General features: G+C 40.1%; 1 protein-coding gene across 4 annotated transcripts in view; it reads right to left on the bottom strand.

Moving 5' to 3' along the window:
• DEPDC1B (DEP domain containing 1B) overlaps nucleotides 1–19,972 on the bottom strand; it is an 86,259-nt gene extending 66,287 nt beyond the window's left edge. Inside the window, exons 1-2 of one of the 4 annotated variants that reach the window (XM_032850035.1) lie at nucleotides 19,950–19,972; nucleotides 8,840–9,105 (exon numbers count right to left, since the gene is read on the bottom strand). In XM_032850035.1, the coding sequence (XP_032705926.1) occupies nucleotides 8,840–9,072 (233 nt within the window). In that variant the 5' untranslated portion in view covers nucleotides 9,073–9,105; nucleotides 19,950–19,972. Of the gene's footprint in view, nucleotides 1–8,839; nucleotides 9,106–17,617; nucleotides 17,635–18,155; nucleotides 18,173–18,251; nucleotides 18,317–19,949 lie in introns of those variants that run through there. The other 3 variants (XM_032850030.1, XM_032850043.1, XM_032850050.1) reach the window with 3 other exon arrangements.
• Between the last annotated feature and the right edge of the window lie 722 nt (nucleotides 19,973–20,694).

The following is a 20,694-nucleotide window of genomic DNA, read 5'->3' as shown; positions in this document are numbered from 1 at the left end:
TCCCTGTACAACCACACCAAACCAGTTTTTACATCTTCCAAGCTTACTTATGATGACTGCTCTTAGATACAATTCCCTCCACCTAGACTTCCTTGCCTGGCCAACACCCACTGATGCATCAAGACTAAACCCAAGTGTCACCTCTGGAGCAAAGTATTCTATGACTTACACAGCAGAGCTGATTCCTGAGTCCTCCTACAGCACACCGTAATCCTAACATCTGTGACAATGAATTTGGATTTATCTGTCTTCCTAACTAAACTGGAAGTCTTTGAAGCATGGACCATGCATCCAAAGAGTTTAGCACTATGCCTGGCAAAATAGGAGGGGCTCTTTGATACTTGAAAAGCGAAAAGGAGACAAAAAGAGGAGGACAGCCAGAAGCAGCATACCTGAGAATCTAATTAGCAGGAATCTTAACAGCACTAAGAAGACAGAATGTATTAATCAAGTGAAAAGCTGACTGGGCACGGGGTACTTAAAAATGCTGAGACAGACTTTGCTTTCTGACACTCCCAAATAACACCTGTCCGGCTTCTTCCACTCCTAAATTATAAGCTTATCAAATCCAGAGAGTGGTACGCCCCCACCTTTCCACAGCTTTCACAAAGCTACTCTCACAGCCTGCATCTCCAGCCAAGTTCCCACTCTTCTCAGGACTTGTGGCATAGGGTTAATTGAGAAAATCTGTTTGACACCTAGGTGATCTTTATCATTTTGCTTCCAAATCAACAGTATTTAAGAACCATTCTGGTTCAGTCTACCTTCTCTGGCCAAAAAAGCTTTCCCTTCTTCTCAGGGGAGCATTCAATGAACAATGTTCCCTGAATTTTCTGGATTCCCAACTGATGATCCTCCATTCCCTATTAAGGATAGTCACGAGGCATCATGAATTCAAAGGAATGAAAGTTGGTTAAGGATTAAAGAAAAAAAAAACTTATAAAAGAAAACATAGGCAGCAATCTCTTGGATATCAGCCACAGCAACGTATTTATGGATATGTCTCCTCAGGCAAGGGAAACAAAAGCAAAAAATAAACTATTGAGACTACATCAGACTAAAAAGCTTTTGCACAACGAAGGAAACCATCAAGAGAACCATCATCAATACTTTCAGTGAGTGGCCTTTTTCATATATATCAAATGATACATCTGATAAGGGCTTAATATCCAAAATAGATAAAGAAATCCTACAAATCAAAAGGAAAACAAATAAGCCAATTAAAAATGGGCAGAGGACCTGAATAGACATTTTCCCAAAGAAGACATACTGGTGGCCAAAAGACACAGCAAGATGCTCAACATCCCTCATCATCAGGGAAATGCAGATCAAAACTATGATACCACTCCAACAAATCAGAATGGCTAGAATCAAACAGACAAGAAATAACAAGTGTTGGGAAGAATGTAGAGAAAAGGAAACCCTCATGCAGTGTTGCTAGGAATGCAAGCTGATGCAGTCACTGTGGAAATCAGTATGAAGGTATCTTAAAAAATTAAAAATAGAATTACCATGCAACCCAGTAATTCCACTTCAGGATATGCACCTGAAGAAAACAAAAACACTAATTTGAAAAGCCATATGCACCCCTATGTTTATAGCAGCATTATTTACAATAGCCAAGATACGGAAGCAATGTGAGTCTCCATCAATAGACGAATGAATGCAGAAGATGTGAGGTAGCTAGCTAGCTAGCTAGCTAGACAGACAGAATGGAATACTCCAGCCATTAAAAAAAATGTAATCTTGTCATTTGCAAAAACATAGATGGATCTAGAGGATACTAATGCTAAGTAAAATAAATCAGACAAAGACAAATACCATATGATTTCATGTATTTATGGAATCATCTAAAAACAAAACAAATGAACAACAAAAAAAATAGACTCATAAATACAAAGAACAAACCAGTGCTTGCTAGAGGGGAGAGATATGGGTGAAATACATAAAAGAAATTAAGAGGCACACAATTCTAGTTATAAAATAAATAAATCATGATGTTAAAAAGTACAGCATGTGAAATTTAATGAATAAAATTGTAATAACTTTGTATGGCGACAGATGGTAACTATACTAATCGTGGTAAGGATTTTGTAATATATATAACTGTTGAATCACTGTGCAATTCACCTGAAACTTGGTAACAATACATCATAATATTATGTAACATTATATCACTTCGGTTAAAAATAAATTAACAAAATTAAAGTCTATCCACACCCCAATATTTAAGAAATTGCACCAAATTTATCCCCATGACTTTCTAACCTAAAACTTCTGCAGCCAGGCCAGTCTCCTCTCTGTTCCCAGTACAGTCCACTTACACATTTCTGATGGAGAGCCTCTGTCTTGGTATCCTTGTTATCTGAAATATCCTCTCCTTTCCCGTCCCCTCACTTTATCCAGATCCTACCACATTCTCAGGACCTAGGTTGAAATCCTCTACCTCCTACTCCATTAGGTCTCAAAACACTCCAGTCTATACCAAGTGGGTCACCAACACACTTCCTGCACCGGTCAGGCAGACAAATAATCATGGTATGGTCTGGAATAATGGAGGGGAAAGGTGGAAGGTGTGGCAACTGCAGTCAATTCGCTCCATCTGAAGACCTTTGTGTTCACAATTTTTTTTTAAGATTTTATTTATTTGAGAGAGAGAGAGAGAATGAGAGAGAGAGAGCATGAGTGGAGAAAGGTCAGCGGGAGAAGCAGACTCCCTGTCGAGCAGGGAGTCCAATGTGGGACTCGATCCCGGGACTCCAGGATCATGACCTGAGCCGAAGGCAGTCGCTCAACCAACTAAGCCACCCAGGCGTCCCGGGGTTCACAATTTTTTAAGACACTGTGTTAAAGCTCTTAATATTAGGAGCCTCTGAGGAAAGGAAAGCTGGAGGAGAGAGGGGGAAAGGGAGATTTTCATTGCATATACTCTTCTATATTTCGTAAATTTTAAAATATAATTTTCACAAAATACCCAAAAGTGAAAAATAAATATGAGATGGGAAAAAACTTTAGTGACTAAAAACACTACGCCATTCAAACAAAACGGATGCATCAACCAAAGGACTTTCAGTTTAGCACCTTAGTTTATTATTTGTTCCAGTTCGTTTGGGTTACTTAATTAAAAAACACCTTGGTTCTGCTACTTGTCTTTTCATGTATGTATACTCTACCTCTCAAGAGAATCCCAAATTAGGGAAGAAAAGAATTACATTATATTTCTTTTTTATCTCCTTCACTGCCTTAGATCGACAAACACATGCGATAAGTACTCAGTATTCGGAATCATAAATGTTTAGAATTTTAAAAGTCCTTAAAGATCTAGGCCACCCTTTCATTTTATAAATGAAAAACTGATGCCTATGAACACTAAGAAACATATCCAATTATCACAGGACAACCTCCCAGGATGTGATGAAAAGAATAAAAACAAAAGAAAAACAAAATCTCTCTGACTCTCTCTCTCATTCTCTCTCTCTTTCTCTCTCTCTCTCTCTCTCTCTCTCTCTGAGTTTACTATAAAAATAAGGATGCCCACTTGAGGGAGCCAATAGTCCATGAACTTGAAAGTGAGGGTCCTAAAACTGTTCCTTCAAAAGGTTAATGAAAAACTTTTCCCAGGGCCACAGAATGTGACTTAAGAGCCACATACCCAAACAATGTAAATTCAAATTTCTTTTGCCAGAGGTACAGAGACTTTCAAATCTCCAGCATTTAAAAAAAAAAAAAAAAATGTTTTTAGCATATAGTAATATTGATCTTTTTTTTTTTTGGTACAGAATTCTATCAGTTTTAACACACATATTCATCTGTATAACCACCACAATCAGGAAACAGAACAGTTCCATTATTACCCAAACCTCCTCCTCTGACTTTATAGTCACCCCAACCTACCCACCCACCACCCACACCTGCGCATACTGTGGCATTCTATTGTATTGATATAAAAATGTTTATCCGTTCACCCATGGAAGGACATCTAGTTTGTCTTCAGTGGCTGGCAATCCATATTAATACGGCTGCTATCAATATTCACAAGCTTTTTGAGTCAAAACAGATTTTCATTTTTCCAGGGTAAATGCTGAGGGGGAGCACTGAGTCATATGTAAGTATATTCTCAACTCTAAAAGAAAATTATAAACTTGCTACCAAAATGACAACCAATCCAAGCTTCCTGCCTGCAACAGATGAAATTTCCCGTTGCTCTATATCCTCTCTAGCTCTTGATATTGTCAGTATTTTTATTTTAGCCATTCCAATAGACACAAACCAGCATGTTATCATGGTTTTAATTTGCATTCCCCTACTGCTAATCTTATTAAACGTCTTTTCAAGTGAGTATTCTATTCATTTTTTAATTGGGCTGTTTGTATTCTTACTGTTTTGTGAGTTCTTTACATATTCTTGAGAGCAGTCCACTGTCTTATATGTGGTTTGCAAATATTCTCTCCCTATCTGTACCTTTTCTTCTCATCCTCTTAATAATGTCTTTCACATAGCGAAAGCTTTTAATTTTGATGAAGTTCAATTTATCATGTTTTTTCTTTTATGAATCATGCTTTTGGTGTTATGCTAAGAACTCTTTGCCTAACTCTAGAGCATAAAGATTTTTTGCTGTCTTAAAATTTTTACAGTCTTGGGGCACCTGGGTGGCTCAGTGGGTTAAAGCCTCTGCCTTCAGCTCAGGTCATGATCCCAGGGTCCTGGATCAAGCCCCAAATCAGGCTCTCTGCTCAGCTGGGAGCCTGCTTCCCCCTCTCTCTCTGCCTGCCTCTCTGCCTACTTGTGATCTCTGTCTGTCAAATAAATGAATAAAATCTTTAAAAAAAATTTTTTTTTACAGTCTTACACTTAAATCTACAATTCACTTTGAATCAACTTTTGCATAAAGTATTACAGTTTACATTTGAGGTTCACTTTTTTGCACATAGAGGATATATATCCAGTTGTTCTAATACCATCTTTTTCACTTAAATCGCTTTTACACCATTGTCAAAAACCAAATGGCCATATTTGTGTGCGTTTCTGAACTGGCAATTCTGTGCCTCCAGTCTAGGTATCTAGCCCTTCACCAACACCACAGTCTCTATTATTTTGGCTTTACGTAGAAGTCTTAAAACTGGGCAGCATGATTCTTGCTTTTTAAATGAAGAACATGAAAGTAATGTTATTCAATAGAGCTGACGATATCCACATAACAACTTCTAGTTTCAAATTAAAATCAGTATTTTGGAAAATGGACAGAAAAAAAAGTAAATATGAGGGAAAGGGAAAGAAAAAGTGAAATGAGGAGAAAAAAGTAGAAAGTAGGAACATGACAGAGATACACATAAAGAGGTAGAAACACAGAAAGAAAAAGAAGGAAATAGGAAAAGGGAACAGGAAGAGGTGGGAAAATAAAAAGAAAATGGTTCTCTACATTTTCTACAGGGTAGAAATATCTACCCTGTCCACCTCCCAGGGTTGCCATGAAGATCAAATGAGATGATGGAAGGGAAAATGCTTTATAAACTGAAACTTCTTATACAAATATACATAACTGCCTCTCCTCATCAGAGGTACAGGACTAGGAAACTGTTAGACACAGATGACAGAGTCTGGCTCAACTATGTAGACCCTTGAGTGAAATCTGTAACATCTTCAGCGGCAGCAAATTCAGAAGTCTTTCCAGACAGTGGCATTAGAAACAGGAACGACAAGGTTTAGTAACTAGCTCTGGGTACCTCTCTGTAACACTCTGACTTAACGGACATTTAGATATTGGGATCTTGCTTTCTTTAACAAGAAAATTCACTATTTCCTTCTTTTTTCTATACTTATCTCATTGATTCTTGAGAAAAAAATCACGGTTAACAAATATAAATGTAATCACAGAAGAAACATGACACATTCTTTTAAAACTAGAAATAGGATTGGACATATTCCAAAATAAAAGCTTAGCTCATAATTTGTTATAAAATTCTTCAACAGATACTACAACATATACAACATACATGTGTGTAAGCGTGCGTGTGCATTTTCTGTCCTTAAAAAATGCTGTAATGGCCTTCGGTATTTCATGTAGCTTTCTTTAACTTATAGACCCAAGAAACCATCCACCCCCAGCTATCTTTATAAGCGCTTAGGCTAATGATGTTTACCTTACTTCCCCTATTTGACAACCACGGCTAATCATTTAATGTATTACCCAGTACTTAAAACATCACTGGAATTCTATAAATATATAAACACATGGTGGCCACACCAAATACTTCTTGTTTATTATTGTGTGTTTACTCATTCAGTCACTAATTTATTTACTAGGTTAAGTCCACCTCGTGCTGTGGAAATATAGCATACCATAAGAAGACAGGCTTCAGACACAGACATCTCAGTTCAAATCCTGAGGAAGAAGAGCTTTTTTTTAATCCAGCCAAGGACTCTAGAGAAGTTAATAACTTTGGCCTTATTAACTTCCTAATCTTTAAAATTAGGAAAATACCCTGTATCAACAGATGTCATGTTAAATAACGATAATGTGGACATGTCAGCACATCATAGGTCCTTGAATACCTTAGTTCCTCATTGTGCTAGCAAGAGCGCTCAGCTGGCCATTCCAGCCTCTTTGACACTGCTTAGAAGGGACCCCCATCCATTAGGCTTGATATAAAAGCCCGTTCTGGAATTTCTCCACCTTACTGGCTCTCCATCTATTTTTAAATCTGACCTGCCTCTAGGTCCTAATCTCACTCATCTATTTCCATTATAATGTGGCAGCAGTCCTATTCTACTAGGACAGCCGCTGGAAGGAGAGCAGGTAGGGCAGCCCACCCCAGATCTTGCCTGGAGCCCTAGCACGCAGGTGTGAGGATCCTGAGCACCAGTCCCGGAAGCCACGTGCGTCCAACAGCTGCCTCCATGCTCATTAGCTCATTCTCAATCCAAGGCGCATGCTCCTAACAAATGATTTACGTATGTACATAGATTTCATCCCAGATTAACCTGAGAAATTGGCAAACATCAGTAGTTAGAATATAAAACTTTCACCCAGGAAATTGGAAAGCTATCAGTTTCCAGGTGGTAAATAATGGAAGAAAATCCTGCTTCCTTTATGATTCACAGTATTACAGAAAGTAAAGGAAAATCATTAATAGACAAATATAATCTGTCTGTGCACTTGAGGTTTTAAAGGGGGCTTCCTAGTGACATGAAGCATGCCCTGACACTGCTGGAATTCCTAGAGCATGCTCCAATTTCCCTCCCCTGAGGGTCCTGAAAACCTGCTGGCACACAATGGATGTTACCCCCATTTAAGGTCACAATAGAACAGATTGGAAATTACTCATCCAGAAATTTTTTTTGGAAGTGTTCTCGCTAAGTTGTGATGGGGTATAAGCAATTAGTTTCCCAAGAGAAATAATCACTTCAAATTCCCAGTGAAGTAAGGCATGCAGAACGAGGGCTAGCATCTCTACTGCCTAAGGCTAACAAACACTGTGGTCTCAGAATAAGCTAAAATCACCCAAGATCCTAACTAAATTTTGGATGAGCAAGCCAGAAATAACTGCCAAATGGAGAGACAACTAACTGCCCTGATGACAATCTTGATATCTGGAAGCTGAAGATTGCCAACAAAATCTATAAAGAAGTTCAATGTTAGGGGTGCCTGGGTGGCTCAGTGGGTTAAGCCTCTGCTTTTGGCTCTGGTCATGATCTCAGGGTCCTGGGATCGAGCCCCGCATCGGGCTCTCTGCTCAGCAGGGAGCCTGTTTACCCCTCTCTCTCTGCCTGCTCTCTGCCTACCTGTGATTTCTCTCTCTGTCAAATAAATAAATAAAATCTTTAAAAAAAGAAGAAGAAGAAGAAATAATTCAATGTTAAACATGCAGCAATGTTTAGGGTTAGCCTTGGTGCTAGAGGCCACCCTCACAGTGCTCTGCAACCTCTCCTAGCAGCCAGCCCACAAGGAGCCAAAGAAATGGTTCAGGTAGGAATAGACAGGTTTTCTCTGCTCACCAAGGGTCTCAGTGGTTCTAAACTGCCTCACTAAACGTGTTGTAAGGCATTCTTCATTTTTCTTTTGGAGTAAAAGAAAGCAAATGTTAAGGGTCCATATTCTCCATTTCTTCTTTTAACCCCCACTCAGGTTCTCAGCCCTCTAGGTGGCCTCTGTCAATAACTCAACACTTCCTCTTATCAGGACATGTGCAGTTTCATTTCTCTTTAATATTCTCCCTGTTCCTGAAGCTTAGATAGGTCCCTTCTACCTCCAGCAATAAAACCACCTAGCATGTAGTGAAAAGGAAAGTCCGAGCAGAGAGACATGCGTATTTTCCTTGGATTATCATATCATCACAAAATAGCACTAAAACATGAGCAAAAACATTTGGAGAACAGCAGACATACATTGCCAGGGTTCAACTGAGACAAAGGGAATTCTAGCACAATTCTTCATACATGCCCAAGATCTGTTTAAAGATCAGACCCACGCTGCCACTAACTCCGGGAATACACCCCTTCTCATTGCTAGAAAGGTCCATCCCAGAGCTGCTCTTTCATCCTTTCAGATTCTCAAGAAGTGCTGTGACCCTCCTCCCAGATGTGCAGAAGGCACAAACAGATGTCCTTTCTGAAAAGTCACTGCAACTAACCACGCTACGGGGTACTCTACAGGCCCTAGAACATTGCAATAGGTTTTATTTTAACAACACACGTGGTTCTTCACTCAACAAATCACAAGTGGGAGCATCATTCCACTGGAAAAGAGAGATTATTCCACATGAGGAAGTTTCAAGAGACTGACCAAGTCCAGTCATCCTCCCCGTAGTCCTCCTCTTCAGGGTTTACTTGTCACCCTTACCTGTACAAGTGACGATTGTCTTCAAAATCTTCCTGACCCCATTTTCCCTTGATGTCTTCAATAACATGATTCTTGAGAAATTTTTTCAGCAGCTGAACCGTTTGTTTGCGGGTTACTTCTGGGCCAAAGTTCTGACTGCACCTCAACAGCTCGTGCAGCCAATCCACAGCTTCAGCCGCCGTGAAACAACGTTCATAACTTTTGAAACGACAGCGATGTTTCCGTAAGGGCATCCTAGCACGAAAAAGCTCAACTGTTTCATTCCACTGGGGAAGAAAAGGAGAAAAGCATTTAGTAACCAACTGATTTTTTTTAAAGGTTATTATGTCCCAAATACTTAAGACTGTGAATGCAGTTCTTCCATTGAAGAGACTGCCTTGGTGACAGAGACTTGAATTTTTTTTTTTAAAGTAGGCTGAATGGAGGAACAAGGTGGAACTAGAGTCGGACACTTAACCAACTGAGCTACCCAGGCACCCCATGGAATCATATAGATTTTACTTTTCTTCTGGACATCTTATATCAAGATTACATTTTATTTATGTTATTCATCTATGTTAATATGTATGATAGTAGTTCATTTTTATTGTTATGCAGCATTCCATTGCATGAATAAGTCACTATTTATCTACTCTTTTTTTTTAGAGTGAGAGCAAGAGAAAGAATGAGCAGGGGGAGGGGCAGAGGGAGAGACAGAATCCCAAGCAGGCACTACACTCAGCATGGAGCCCAACTCAGGGCTCAGTCTTACAACCCTGAGATCATAACCTGAGCTGAAATCAAGAGTCGGTCACTTAACCAGGTGAGCCACCCAGGCACCCCACTATTTATCTTTTCTTAAGTTGATGGACATTTGGGTTGTTTTCTTCTTCTAAGAATAGTGCTCCTATGAACATTGTGTTTTTTGACCAACATATATATATGTTCTATTGGATATATAATTAATGGAAATTGCTGGAGTATGAGGTATGCATACATTTAACTTTTACAAAGTTTGCCAAACTGTTTTCCATAGTGGTTGTACTGATTTATATTCCCATCAGCAACATATGAGGTTTCCAGTTGTTCTACATTCTCAGCAGCACTTAATGTTGCCTATCTTTTCATTTTAGCCATTTTGTAGGCATGCAGTAGTTTTGCATTGTGGACTACTTTTGCATTTCATTTCTAATTAATAAAGTTGAACATCTTTGCGTATATTATGGTAAGTTTAAAGATCTTTTCATGTGAAATGCCTGTTTAAGTTATTTTCCCTTTTTTTTCGGTTGGAGTGTCTGTCTTTTCATTCATGTTTTGAGGGGGTTTTTTGTTTGTTTTAGAAATTCTAGTTAAATGTTATCCTACAGTGGCTTGTCTTGTTTCTTGTGTGTTTTTAAGATGTTAAAAAATTATTTAAATCTGGACCAACTTAATTTGGAGGATGGCATATAACAGTGTCAAATGAAGTAGAAAGATTAATATATACCTAAGGCAAAATGATGTCTGAATTTGGTTACAAGGAAGACAAGATTCAGAATCAGAGTAGAATTCAATTGCATCAAGTTAGAAGGTAGTTAAAAAAAAGTAGAAAAAGTGAATGACCAGTTAAGCGTTTGCTTGCTGAATCCCTACTATGTGTTGGGTGCTTTGCTCTATGTCTAGGGTGCATGCTTGCACAGACCCAGACTTGCTCCTCTATGCCCCTGGTGTTGTGTGGAAGAATAGTGGACCACTGTGGCAGAGGGGGTTGGGCAGGAGGAGGAATAAAGAGAAACCTGGAAGAAAAGGCCTGATCAGAAGGGAAAAGGAGCCAGAAGGGGGAAAAATAAAAAGAACATGCCAAGATCAGAACTGTAGTTGTTAGAAAGATTTTCTGATTTCAGTGGGAAGGGAGGAGAGAAGTAAAGGGAGGAGAGAAGTTTGTGCAGTGATACACCTGAAAGAGAAGGCTGGGAGGAGGGAGAATGGTTATGAGAGTACGACTATGAGTTTCCAGGACTTTAAGGAGGGCTGGCAGGAAGCCTAGGGTCTGAAAAAGCTGTTGGTGTAACTATGTAGGAAGGATACCATATGTGAACATTTCATTTAATCTAGGGAAGGCTGATGAAGGGGTGGATGTCTAAGGTTTGTTGTGTTGTTTTTTTTTTTTAAATAGGAAAACATGTCGCAGAATTTTTAAACATGTTTTGACATCAGGCACTATGTCTCGTACATCTCTCATTTTTTCTCTCCCTATAATGCTTTTCATGTAATAAACAGTACTTATTCGTTGAATGAAGGAAAGTCATATTAAACACAGGGCTCCAAGAAGTGAATTACACATATTTGGCTCAGTTTTACCCATAGTTTTGATCATTTGTTTCTCATTAATGTAAGAATCCATTAAGTTCATGTGATGGGACAACTTGGTGGTAATATCTCCAGTATATACTTATTGAATGAATAAAATACATTTTTAAGTTTTTTTTTTTTTTTTCTTTTGAGTGGGAAGTTTGCAAATAAAAGATTGTCAAGGCTGGGGGCACATAGGTGGCTAATTCAGTTGAGCATCCCACTCTCGATTTCAGCTCAGGTCTTTATCTCAGGGTCATGAGTTCAAGCCCTGAGTTAGGCTCCACACTGGTCATGGAGCCTACTTTAAAAAAAAAAAAAAAAAAAAGGAACAAAAAACTATATGGTTCCATTTACATAAAGTCAAAAAGCAGGCAAAACTAATCCATGGTATTAGAAATCATAACAGTGGTTAATTTGTAAGTAGGTCAAAACAAAGAAAGGCAAGGGGTACCTATGGAGTGCTAGGAATGTTACATCTCTTGATCTATGTATCAGTTACACAGGGTGCTCACATGAAAACTTACTGAGTATACTCATTTCATTATACCACCTATACCTATAAACACAAACATAAGTTTTAAACAATCTCCACATATTTTTAATCACTGTCATTTTAATTTTCTGCTGACACCTAGCCTTCCTGTTAGTCTTGATCACACATGTTGGGATTGGGGAAGGAAGAGGAGTTAATAAAAAAGATTTTCATTGGGACGCCTAGGTGGCTCAGTTGGTTAAGCGGCTGCCTTCGCCTCAGGTCATGATCCCGGCGTCCTGGGATCGAGTCCCACATCGGGCTCCTTGCTCAGCAGGGAGCCTGCTTCTCTCTCTGCCTCTGCCTGCCACTCTGTCTGCCTGTGCTCGCTCTCCCTCTCTCTCTCTGACTAATAAATAAATAAAATCTTTAAAAAAAAAAAAAAGATTTTCATTTATTTTATGTTAATTCAATTATCATAATCATTATCAATTAAACTTAATGCATAGTACTTTATTTTTTTTACAGACTTTATTTATTTATTTGACACAGAGAGAGATCACAAGTAGGCAGAGAGGCAGGCAGAGAGAGAGGGGGAAGCAGGCTCCCTGCTGAGCAGAGAGCCCGATGCGGGGCTCGATCCCAGGACCCTGGGATCATGACCTGAGCTGAAGGCAGAGGCTTTAACCCACTGAGCCACCCAGGCGCCCTGCATAGTACTTTATACATTACTTAATAAATGTAATGAAGACATGGGCCCCTGGAATCCTATATTTCAAACCAGAAGTAAATATGCCTATTAATTGACTCAAGCTGGTGAGTAGTTCCTCTAATTATTTTAATTAGGCTATATGCACATTGTAACAAATTAAATGCAGAAACATATATAAAAGAGATTGCTCAGTCCCTCTCGGATCCCACATACCTATCACACTCATAGAATTCTTCCTTTTTAATGTATATTATTTATTACTAGGATTGTTGTTTGCTTTCCTTTTTAAGAAATGTGATCAACTGGGGCACCTGTGTGGCTCAGTGGATTAGGCGGCTGCCTTGGGTTCAGGTCTTTGTCTCAGGGTCCTGGGATAGAGCCCCACATCGGGCTCTCTGCTCAGCAGGGAGCCTGCTTTCCCACCCACCCACCCCCTGCCTGCCTTTCCGCCTACTAATGATTTCTCTCTGTCAAATAAATAAATAAAACCTTTAAAAAAAAATGTGATCAATCCTACTGTACACACTCCCCATTTTGTTTTTGCACTGAACACAGCATAGATGTCTTTTTGTGTCAATACCTATAGATCCAGGCCACTCTTATGAATGAATGAATGCCATAATTTACTTAACCATTTTCTAACTGATGGGCATGGATCTGTTTCCAAGTTGTTGTTTCAAAATATTACTTTAAAACCCCTGGGGCACCTGGGTGACTCACTGCTTAAGCATCTGACTTTTGATTTCACCTCTGGTCATGAGGGCCCTGAGAGAGAGCCCCACCTCAGATGGGGTGGGCTCTGTGCTCTGCATGGGGTTGGCTTGACCTTGTCCCTCTCTCTCCCCCGCACTTACCGGTCTCTCTCTCTCTCATTCTTTCAAATAAATAAATAACCGAAAGGACCAATGTTTTTATTTGTGAAAGAATGGATTTATAAATTTTATCAGCATATTTAAATCAGATGTAACAATTCACAGTCCTACCAGCAATATAAGAGCATGCTGCCTTATCTGCGGCCATCACTAGATGTTACCATGTTCGTTTCTTCCAATCCATGATCAAGAAATGATGTCTTTATACTTTGTTTGTATGTTCCTATCTTCATCTTAAGTAATTTTCGTTTATTTATCTGAGACTTGACCTTTTTCCATTGAGTTGTCTTCCTCTTTTTCTTAATCAATTTTTTTAAATGTTTAAATCTAGCATTTAAGTCAAAGTGCATAGAAGTCAGGAAAGTTAGTCTATTTTGCTCAGTTCAGTATCTTCACAACTGAAGACAGTGCCTGTCTTATGATACATGTGTTTAATAAAGGTGCTCAGAATGAATATGTAATATTAATCTTTTTAAAAAATATTAGAATTGTTTTCTCCTGGCTAATCAATTTATACGGTCTCTAGCTATATGAAGGTTTTGTTGTTGATGGTGATGTTAATCAAACAAGTATATCTTTATTTTCTTTATAGCTTCAGGATTTCCTGAATCCTGAATCCCCGTCATTTAGAGGAAGGAAATTAGAGATATCCCCATCCAGTGGTATTAAAAATATTTATCAAAGTTTTCTTTTAATATTTTAAAGGGATTTTTTAAAAATATTTGAATCTTCAACTAGAATTTTTTATGGCAGGAGGAGAATATCTCTAACTTTATTTTTTTCCAAATGGAGAGTCAATTATGTCACCCTTTTTTCAATGAATTGCAATATTAAGTTACTTTACATAATATCTTTCTTGATTCTATTCTGAACTCTCCTTTCTTTCCCACTGAGCTATTTACGTCTTTCTATGCAATACTACACCATTGTGATTACAGTCAATTAATACTAAGTTCAAATGTCTGGTAGATCAAAGTCACCTATAGTCTTAATTCTCATACATTTACTCTTCTGAATGACCTTTTCATTCAGTGCATTCTACACACAGGGAAAAAAAAATTATGTCTGGATTTTTACTGATTCTGTTGATAGCTGGTTTTTATTTCACACTAGAAATTTTTCTAATAAGACACTTTATCGGGGGCGCCTGGGTGGTTCAGTGGGTTAAAGCCTCTGCCTTCGGCTCAGGTCATGATCCCAGGGTCCTGGGATTGAGCCCCGCATCAGGCTCTCTGCTTGGCAGGGAGCCTGCTTCCCCCTCTCTCTCTGCCTGCTTCTCTGCCTACTTGTGATCTCTGTCTGTGAAATAAATAAATAAAATCTTAAAAAAAAAAAAAAAAGACATCTTTATCAAAGCTTGCATCTCTTAAAAAAGTAACATGAGTTTTTAATTTATGTTGACTTTTAATGGCATTTATCATTATGGATTATATTTACTCAATACATGAAACGTTTCAGAATTCTAAAACCTAGTGAGACCATGATCTTTAAAAAAATAAAAATAAATTTTAAAAACTAAAAAACCATAATCTCTTTTCCTACTTACTTCTAAAAATAATTATCTTGTTATTCAGCTACTCCATCAAAAAAGAATTATGTTTTCTGTAAAATAACTCAAAATTCTCAGTTACACTTGGTAGGAAAATATCCTATATGTCAACAAAGAACAAGACAGAGCTTAAAAATGTGATTTTTTCCCATGACATATTATTTGGAGAGAAAATCTTTATAGAAAAGGGAACAAAGGAGATTTGTTCGTGATTTAAAAAACTTTGTATTACTTATTTATCCCTTAAACTAGGGATCTGAAATAAGGACTCATACAACTGTTTTTACTTCACATCATGAGCCAAACTACAAAATGCAGCAGTGAGTGTTGAAACGTGTTTCCTGTTCTTTTCTCCAGGATATTGATTCCATTTCCTTCCTTCTTAGTACCAGAAATATTGTGATAATGGTGCTATCATGCACCTGGCCTCGGAGCGCAGAGACAACCAAACTCTACATCTAGCTGAATTTGCCAAGACTAGCAGGGAGAACCTGATCAAGTCAGTTCACCCCTTTAGGACTCAAGAGGAAGAGGAAACCGGACTAGACAATTATTCATGTCCATTCTAGCTCTCAGATTCAGTGACAGCTGTAGGTGTTTTAAAGTTTACCACTTGCATCAGATGGTAGTGGTAACTCAGCATTAAGTTCAAAGACTCAGTAGATTAAAGCAGTTTTTATAAAAGCAATTTTCTTTCTCCTCATTATTTCTATTAAAATGATGAACTATAGTTGACCCTTGAACAAGAGAGGTTTGAACTACCTAGGTCCACTTTATATAAAGATTTTTATCAACAAATACAGTACAGTACTGTCAATGTATTTTCTCTTAGAATTTTCTCTTTTTAAAAGATTTTATTTATTTATTTGAGAGAGAGAGAAAGGAAGAGAGCACAAGCAGAGAGGAGGCACTGGGGGAGAAGCAGACTCCTTTACTGAGCAGGGAGCCCAAGACCCAGGACTCAGTCCCAGCACTCTGGGATCATGACCTAAGCCGAAGGCGGAGACAATCGACTGAGCCATCCAGGCACACTTCCTTATGATTTTCTTAGTAACATTTTCTTTTCTCTAGCTTACTTTATTATAAGAATACAGGATGTAATATATACAACATGCAAAATGTGTTAATTGACTCTTTATGTTATCAGTAAGACTTCCGGGGAACAGCAAGCCATTAGTAGTTAAGTTTGGGGGAGTTATACATGGACTTTCAACTGTGCATGGATGGGCACTCCTATTAGCCCCACATTGTTCAAGGGTCAACTGTATTTGTATGTGGGTTACAAAACTGAAAGCTATTTCAATGAAGATGAATAAGTTGCTAATTTAACTTCCATATTCACCATGTAATGACTTAGAATCAGTCATTTGATTTTTGGCATAAAAATTTACCTCGTCCATAAAATATTATTTTCAGATAAGACTTTGGTGCTTTAGAAAATGGAGGTGTACATGGTTTGAAAAAGTAAAGGGAGTCATGAAAGGAAGAAGTAAAGGCCTGCCCCTTCTATGCCAATGATTTTCCCAAGCCTTTCCTGAAGACAGGGTTGAGGGTGATCTTGGGAGAAGGGGGAAATGATAAGTGGGGAGAGCAAGATGGACTAGAGAGGATTAGTCACAAACTTCGTGATTTATCTGGTAAAAGTTGTAAGGCACAACTGAATTATGCTCCAAGAAACATTTATACATATAATGAGGTTAAATCATCTACAATGATGACAGAGATCACAGATATAAAGAAGGAAAACTCACTTAAAAAAAAAAAAATTTGCTACAGTTTTCTGTGCTTCCAAAATCTTGGTTTAAGATCAAAGGTCTCAAATAGAATAAATTTGACAAGTGAATGGACTACCTGGGAAGTTCTGGTAAAATTGAAGTGCTTTCATTAATTAGTCACATAATTAAATTTCCTGCTTAATTTGATCAGTCTTAGCTAAACTTGACTTGAATATCACTTCTTAGGGGCTGACAGCTTCTGGAGAACAAAGAACATGTTTCTTTATAAATTCCTTTGATATTATGTTAATATGACTCAGAATGAAGCAGTGCCTTATTACATAGGTACTATACATCCACGAAAAGTAGTAATTCACACAATTCAGTGAATGAGATTTAAAACAGTTCTAATCATGAGGTAACTTTTTTTAGTCTAAAGTAGGAAAGATGAGAACTACCTTCCCCAAGATTCTGAGTTTCTGTTTCCTTTGCATAAGTGCTGTGAATAAATTTGGGGGAGAGGGATGTTCCCCACCCCCCGACAAAGGAGAGTAAAGTTTTTGAAAGTCCCTGATGAAGCACAATCTCTATCTCATCCCTAAACATGGACCTACCAATAGCCCCAATTCCATATGGTTCCAAACGGCAGAAGCAACTGTGAAGCCTAAGTAAATATGAAAACATTAAAAACAAAACAAAAAAACTATTTGTCCCCTGTCAGCACCATCCACATCTCCTAGAGGCTAGCCCAAAGGAAAATCTAAATTTATATTTGCTGATTTTTTTTTTTAAATGAATGAATCATTATATGCATGCCTATAGCAGATTGTTGGCAAAGATGAGTGCGGTAACTCCTCTCACCTTGCGCCTATCTTTTCCTGGATATCCGTTAAGTTACACAGAACAATGAAACTAATTCCCAAATTACATGTGGCCATAAGTGTTTTACCACGTATGGTACCACAAGGAGGGTCCCCTCCTCCCAATTACCAGCAGGCTTCCATAGAAAGTCTCCAAACACCTGCAATTGACATTACCAAATTGTCACCACTTATTCCATTATAGTGATCCTTTAAAACGCAAATCACTAAAATCACTTGCTCCAGGTCACAAAGAAATCAACTAAGCATCAGAACCCTTAATACCAAAGTTCTTCTCCCAGGAGAAAAAGCAGCACCCTGGACCTTCAATGTCTGTAAAGGCTCTTTCAGAACATCCGTTCGGGCCACCCGCTGATTTAGGTCGATGCTGACAGAACCAGAAACGCTCCCTGGGAGCCAGAAAAGCGGCCAAGACCCACGTCCGTTCCGGGCACCGTTAGAAAGAACCTCAGGTGTCACCACAAGTGACACTCAGGACGGAGACACGCCCTGCCCGTTCTGTGGCGATGGGTGAGTGTTACAAGGGGTGGAGGGCCCTGAGGTTACCAACTCAGACCTTCCTCTCCCCGTCACAGGCGTTCGATTCCAGAGGACAAAGGGGGTGGGGGGTGGGGTCACCCTGGTCTTTCGGGCGCTTTAAATCCGAAGGCGTCACTTATACCGAAAACCAGGCCAATGTCTCGGGAACAAAGCTGCTCCCACCCATTCCTGTCGAGCTCCTGACCCGGTAGGCCTTTCTTTGAGAATCGTTCAGAAAACGGCCGCCCTGGAGAAAACGGGTCCCGCCTCCGGCCGCGCCAACCTTGCAGAGGCGAGGACTGACAAGCACGCGGCCCACTGCCAGGCCCGGGGACCCTGGGGCCGGTGGCTTCGCCCAGGCCCCGGCACCTCCACTCACCAGCTTGGTGGCTCGGTACGGGCCGGGCCCCACGATGCGGTGTTCCATGGCGGGTAAGCAGATGCGGCGGCGGCGGCGGAGGCCGCCCCAGCGCGGATCCCCGCGAGCTGGCGGCGCCGCAGTTTGAATTGTGAGCCTGTGCGCTGCGGACGCTGATTGGGTGGCGCGGAGGCACGTGACGGGAACTGAGGGGCGGAGACACCCAGACCTTGGGATTCCCGGCACACCCCCTCCCAGCCAGGTAGGCGCGGTGACAGAGCTGGCGTCTCCACCCAAACTGCTGCGGCCGTGGAGCTCTGCTCGCAGAGCGGCCAGGGATAGAGTCGCCTGTCCACCTTTGTCCCGCGCGCGTACACCAGCGTGTGCGCAGACGGTGAGGGGTGCCCCCGCTTCGCCCTGGGGCGAACCTGGCCCGCCGGACTTCCCCAAGGCCCACCCCCAACGCTGTCTCTGCTAGAGGGTCAATGAAATTGTGTAATTCGTTGATCCGAAACCGTGGACTGGATGAACAAATCCCTGTCCGCCTTTCGTAGGTAGAGTAAACGTGCAGGTGCTGCTAATAGGATTGGGACGGGTAGGTAGTGGAAATGAAGCCCGTGCATCTTCTCTTACAAGTGGAAGGACACTGAAACACTGGGTAAGGGGACTTGACCCCACGGAGTGTCAACAGCTTGTAGGAACAATAACGAGCTGGAAACAGTCCCCATTCAGCTTCCTGTTTTGTTTTGTTTTTTTCTTTTGGTAGAGTAATCCCTTGAATTCGAATTCTGTGTTTTATATCAGCCTGAAAATTTATGTCTTTTGCCATTGGGCTATGAGTTCTGTTTTACTGCTCAGAATTTTCTCCCTAGAAATTGCTGGTCTGATTTGCTATTTGTTAAAAGGGACAAATGAGGTCACCACTCTATACCTTCAACTCCAGTTCAAAGTTCAAATCTGGGGCCCGAGGAGGGGGAGGGGCAGTTCATATCTGGTCACTTCAGTGAGTATCCAGGATAAGATACCATAATAAAAATCTGGGTAAGAGAAGCCTGGGTGGTTCCGTCAGTTAGCACCTGCTTTCCCCTTGAGGTCATGAGATCGGAGTCCTAGGGTGGGCTTCTCCTTATCCCTCTGCCCTTTCCCCTCCCCCACCCCAATTCGTGCTCACTAGCTGTCTCTGTCTCTCAAATAAATAAATAAAATCTTTTATTTTTTTTTAAGATTTTCTTTATCTATTTGGCAGAGAGAGAGAGATCACAAGTACGCAGAGAGGCAGGCAGAGGGGTGGGGGAAGCAGGCTCCCCGCCTAGCAGAGAGCCTGATGCGGGGCTCCATCCTACGACCTTGAGAATGATCTGGGCCACCCAGGCGCCCCTAAATAAAAATCTTTTTTTTTTTAATCTGGGTAAAATATCAGACTCCCACATTCATTCGGTGCATCCTAGAAAGCCCCCCAAAATTCTGAGATGACATGTGTGTATTACTTTTTTAATCAGAAAAAGCAGGGGCGCCTCCATGGCTCAGTGGGTTAAAGCCTCAGGTCATGATCCCAGAGTCCTGGGATTGAACCCCACATTGGGCTCTCTGCTCACCGGGGAGCCTGCTTCCCCTTCTCTCTTTGCCTGCCTCTCTGCCTACTTGTGATCTCTTTCTGTCAAATAAATAAATAAAATCTTTACAAAAAATCAATAAAGGTAATATAAAGATAATTTTTACTTTCAAGGAGTGAATCCTTATCAGAAAGGACTCCAATGGGGCATAAGAGAAAGAAAAGTAATTTCAGAACCTTGTCTGTCACCACCACCAACCATTGTGGAACTGGAATCTGATACAAAAGGTTATGCCCTGCTTCCCCAATGTTTTCCCAGGAGTCCATCATGAGCTATAGACAAGATAATTCCTTTTACTGGGAAAAAAACATACCTCCAAATGATCTGCATATCAGAGGCCACAGTCTCTGTGAATGCATTTTAAATTGGGCTGCTGATAATCTACCAGTCTTTTGGCATCACATAAAAACAATTGGGAAATTTCTGTGCATACTCTTCCCTGCCATATTTAAGTGTAGGGCCATCAAGATCCTGTAGAAGCTTTGACTCAGCCTCTGAACATCTTTATAAGGGACACTGAGTACTGGCAATTCCACCATCACAAGCTGACTTGTCACTGACAATGGTAAATTCCAAGCTGTGGAGCAAAAAGCAACAGAGGTATCAAATGTACTATGGGATAGGAAATTGTGTTTCTCAGTCACTGAGTAGGGAGTGGTTGGGAGCAAGACCTTTTGTGCCAAGAGAGTTCCTGACTGCTGAATTCAGTCATTCTACTGCCTGGAAAGTCTCCCAGCTGGTTGGATGGGTTATTTTGGAAGAACTTGTCTGCTGAAACCCAAGTCATTCACTGCTTACATTAGACTTTAGCCACTTGGATTGTACTGCAACTACATTAAGTTACGTTCCTT

This window comes from Lontra canadensis, unplaced genomic scaffold (assembly GCF_010015895.1).
Source record: "Lontra canadensis isolate GAN:19392208 unplaced genomic scaffold, GSC_riverotter_1.0 scaffold4, whole genome shotgun sequence".
Classification (NCBI taxonomy): Eukaryota; Metazoa; Chordata; class Mammalia; order Carnivora; family Mustelidae; genus Lontra; species Lontra canadensis.
This window is presented reverse-complemented; position numbering and strand designations above follow the sequence as displayed.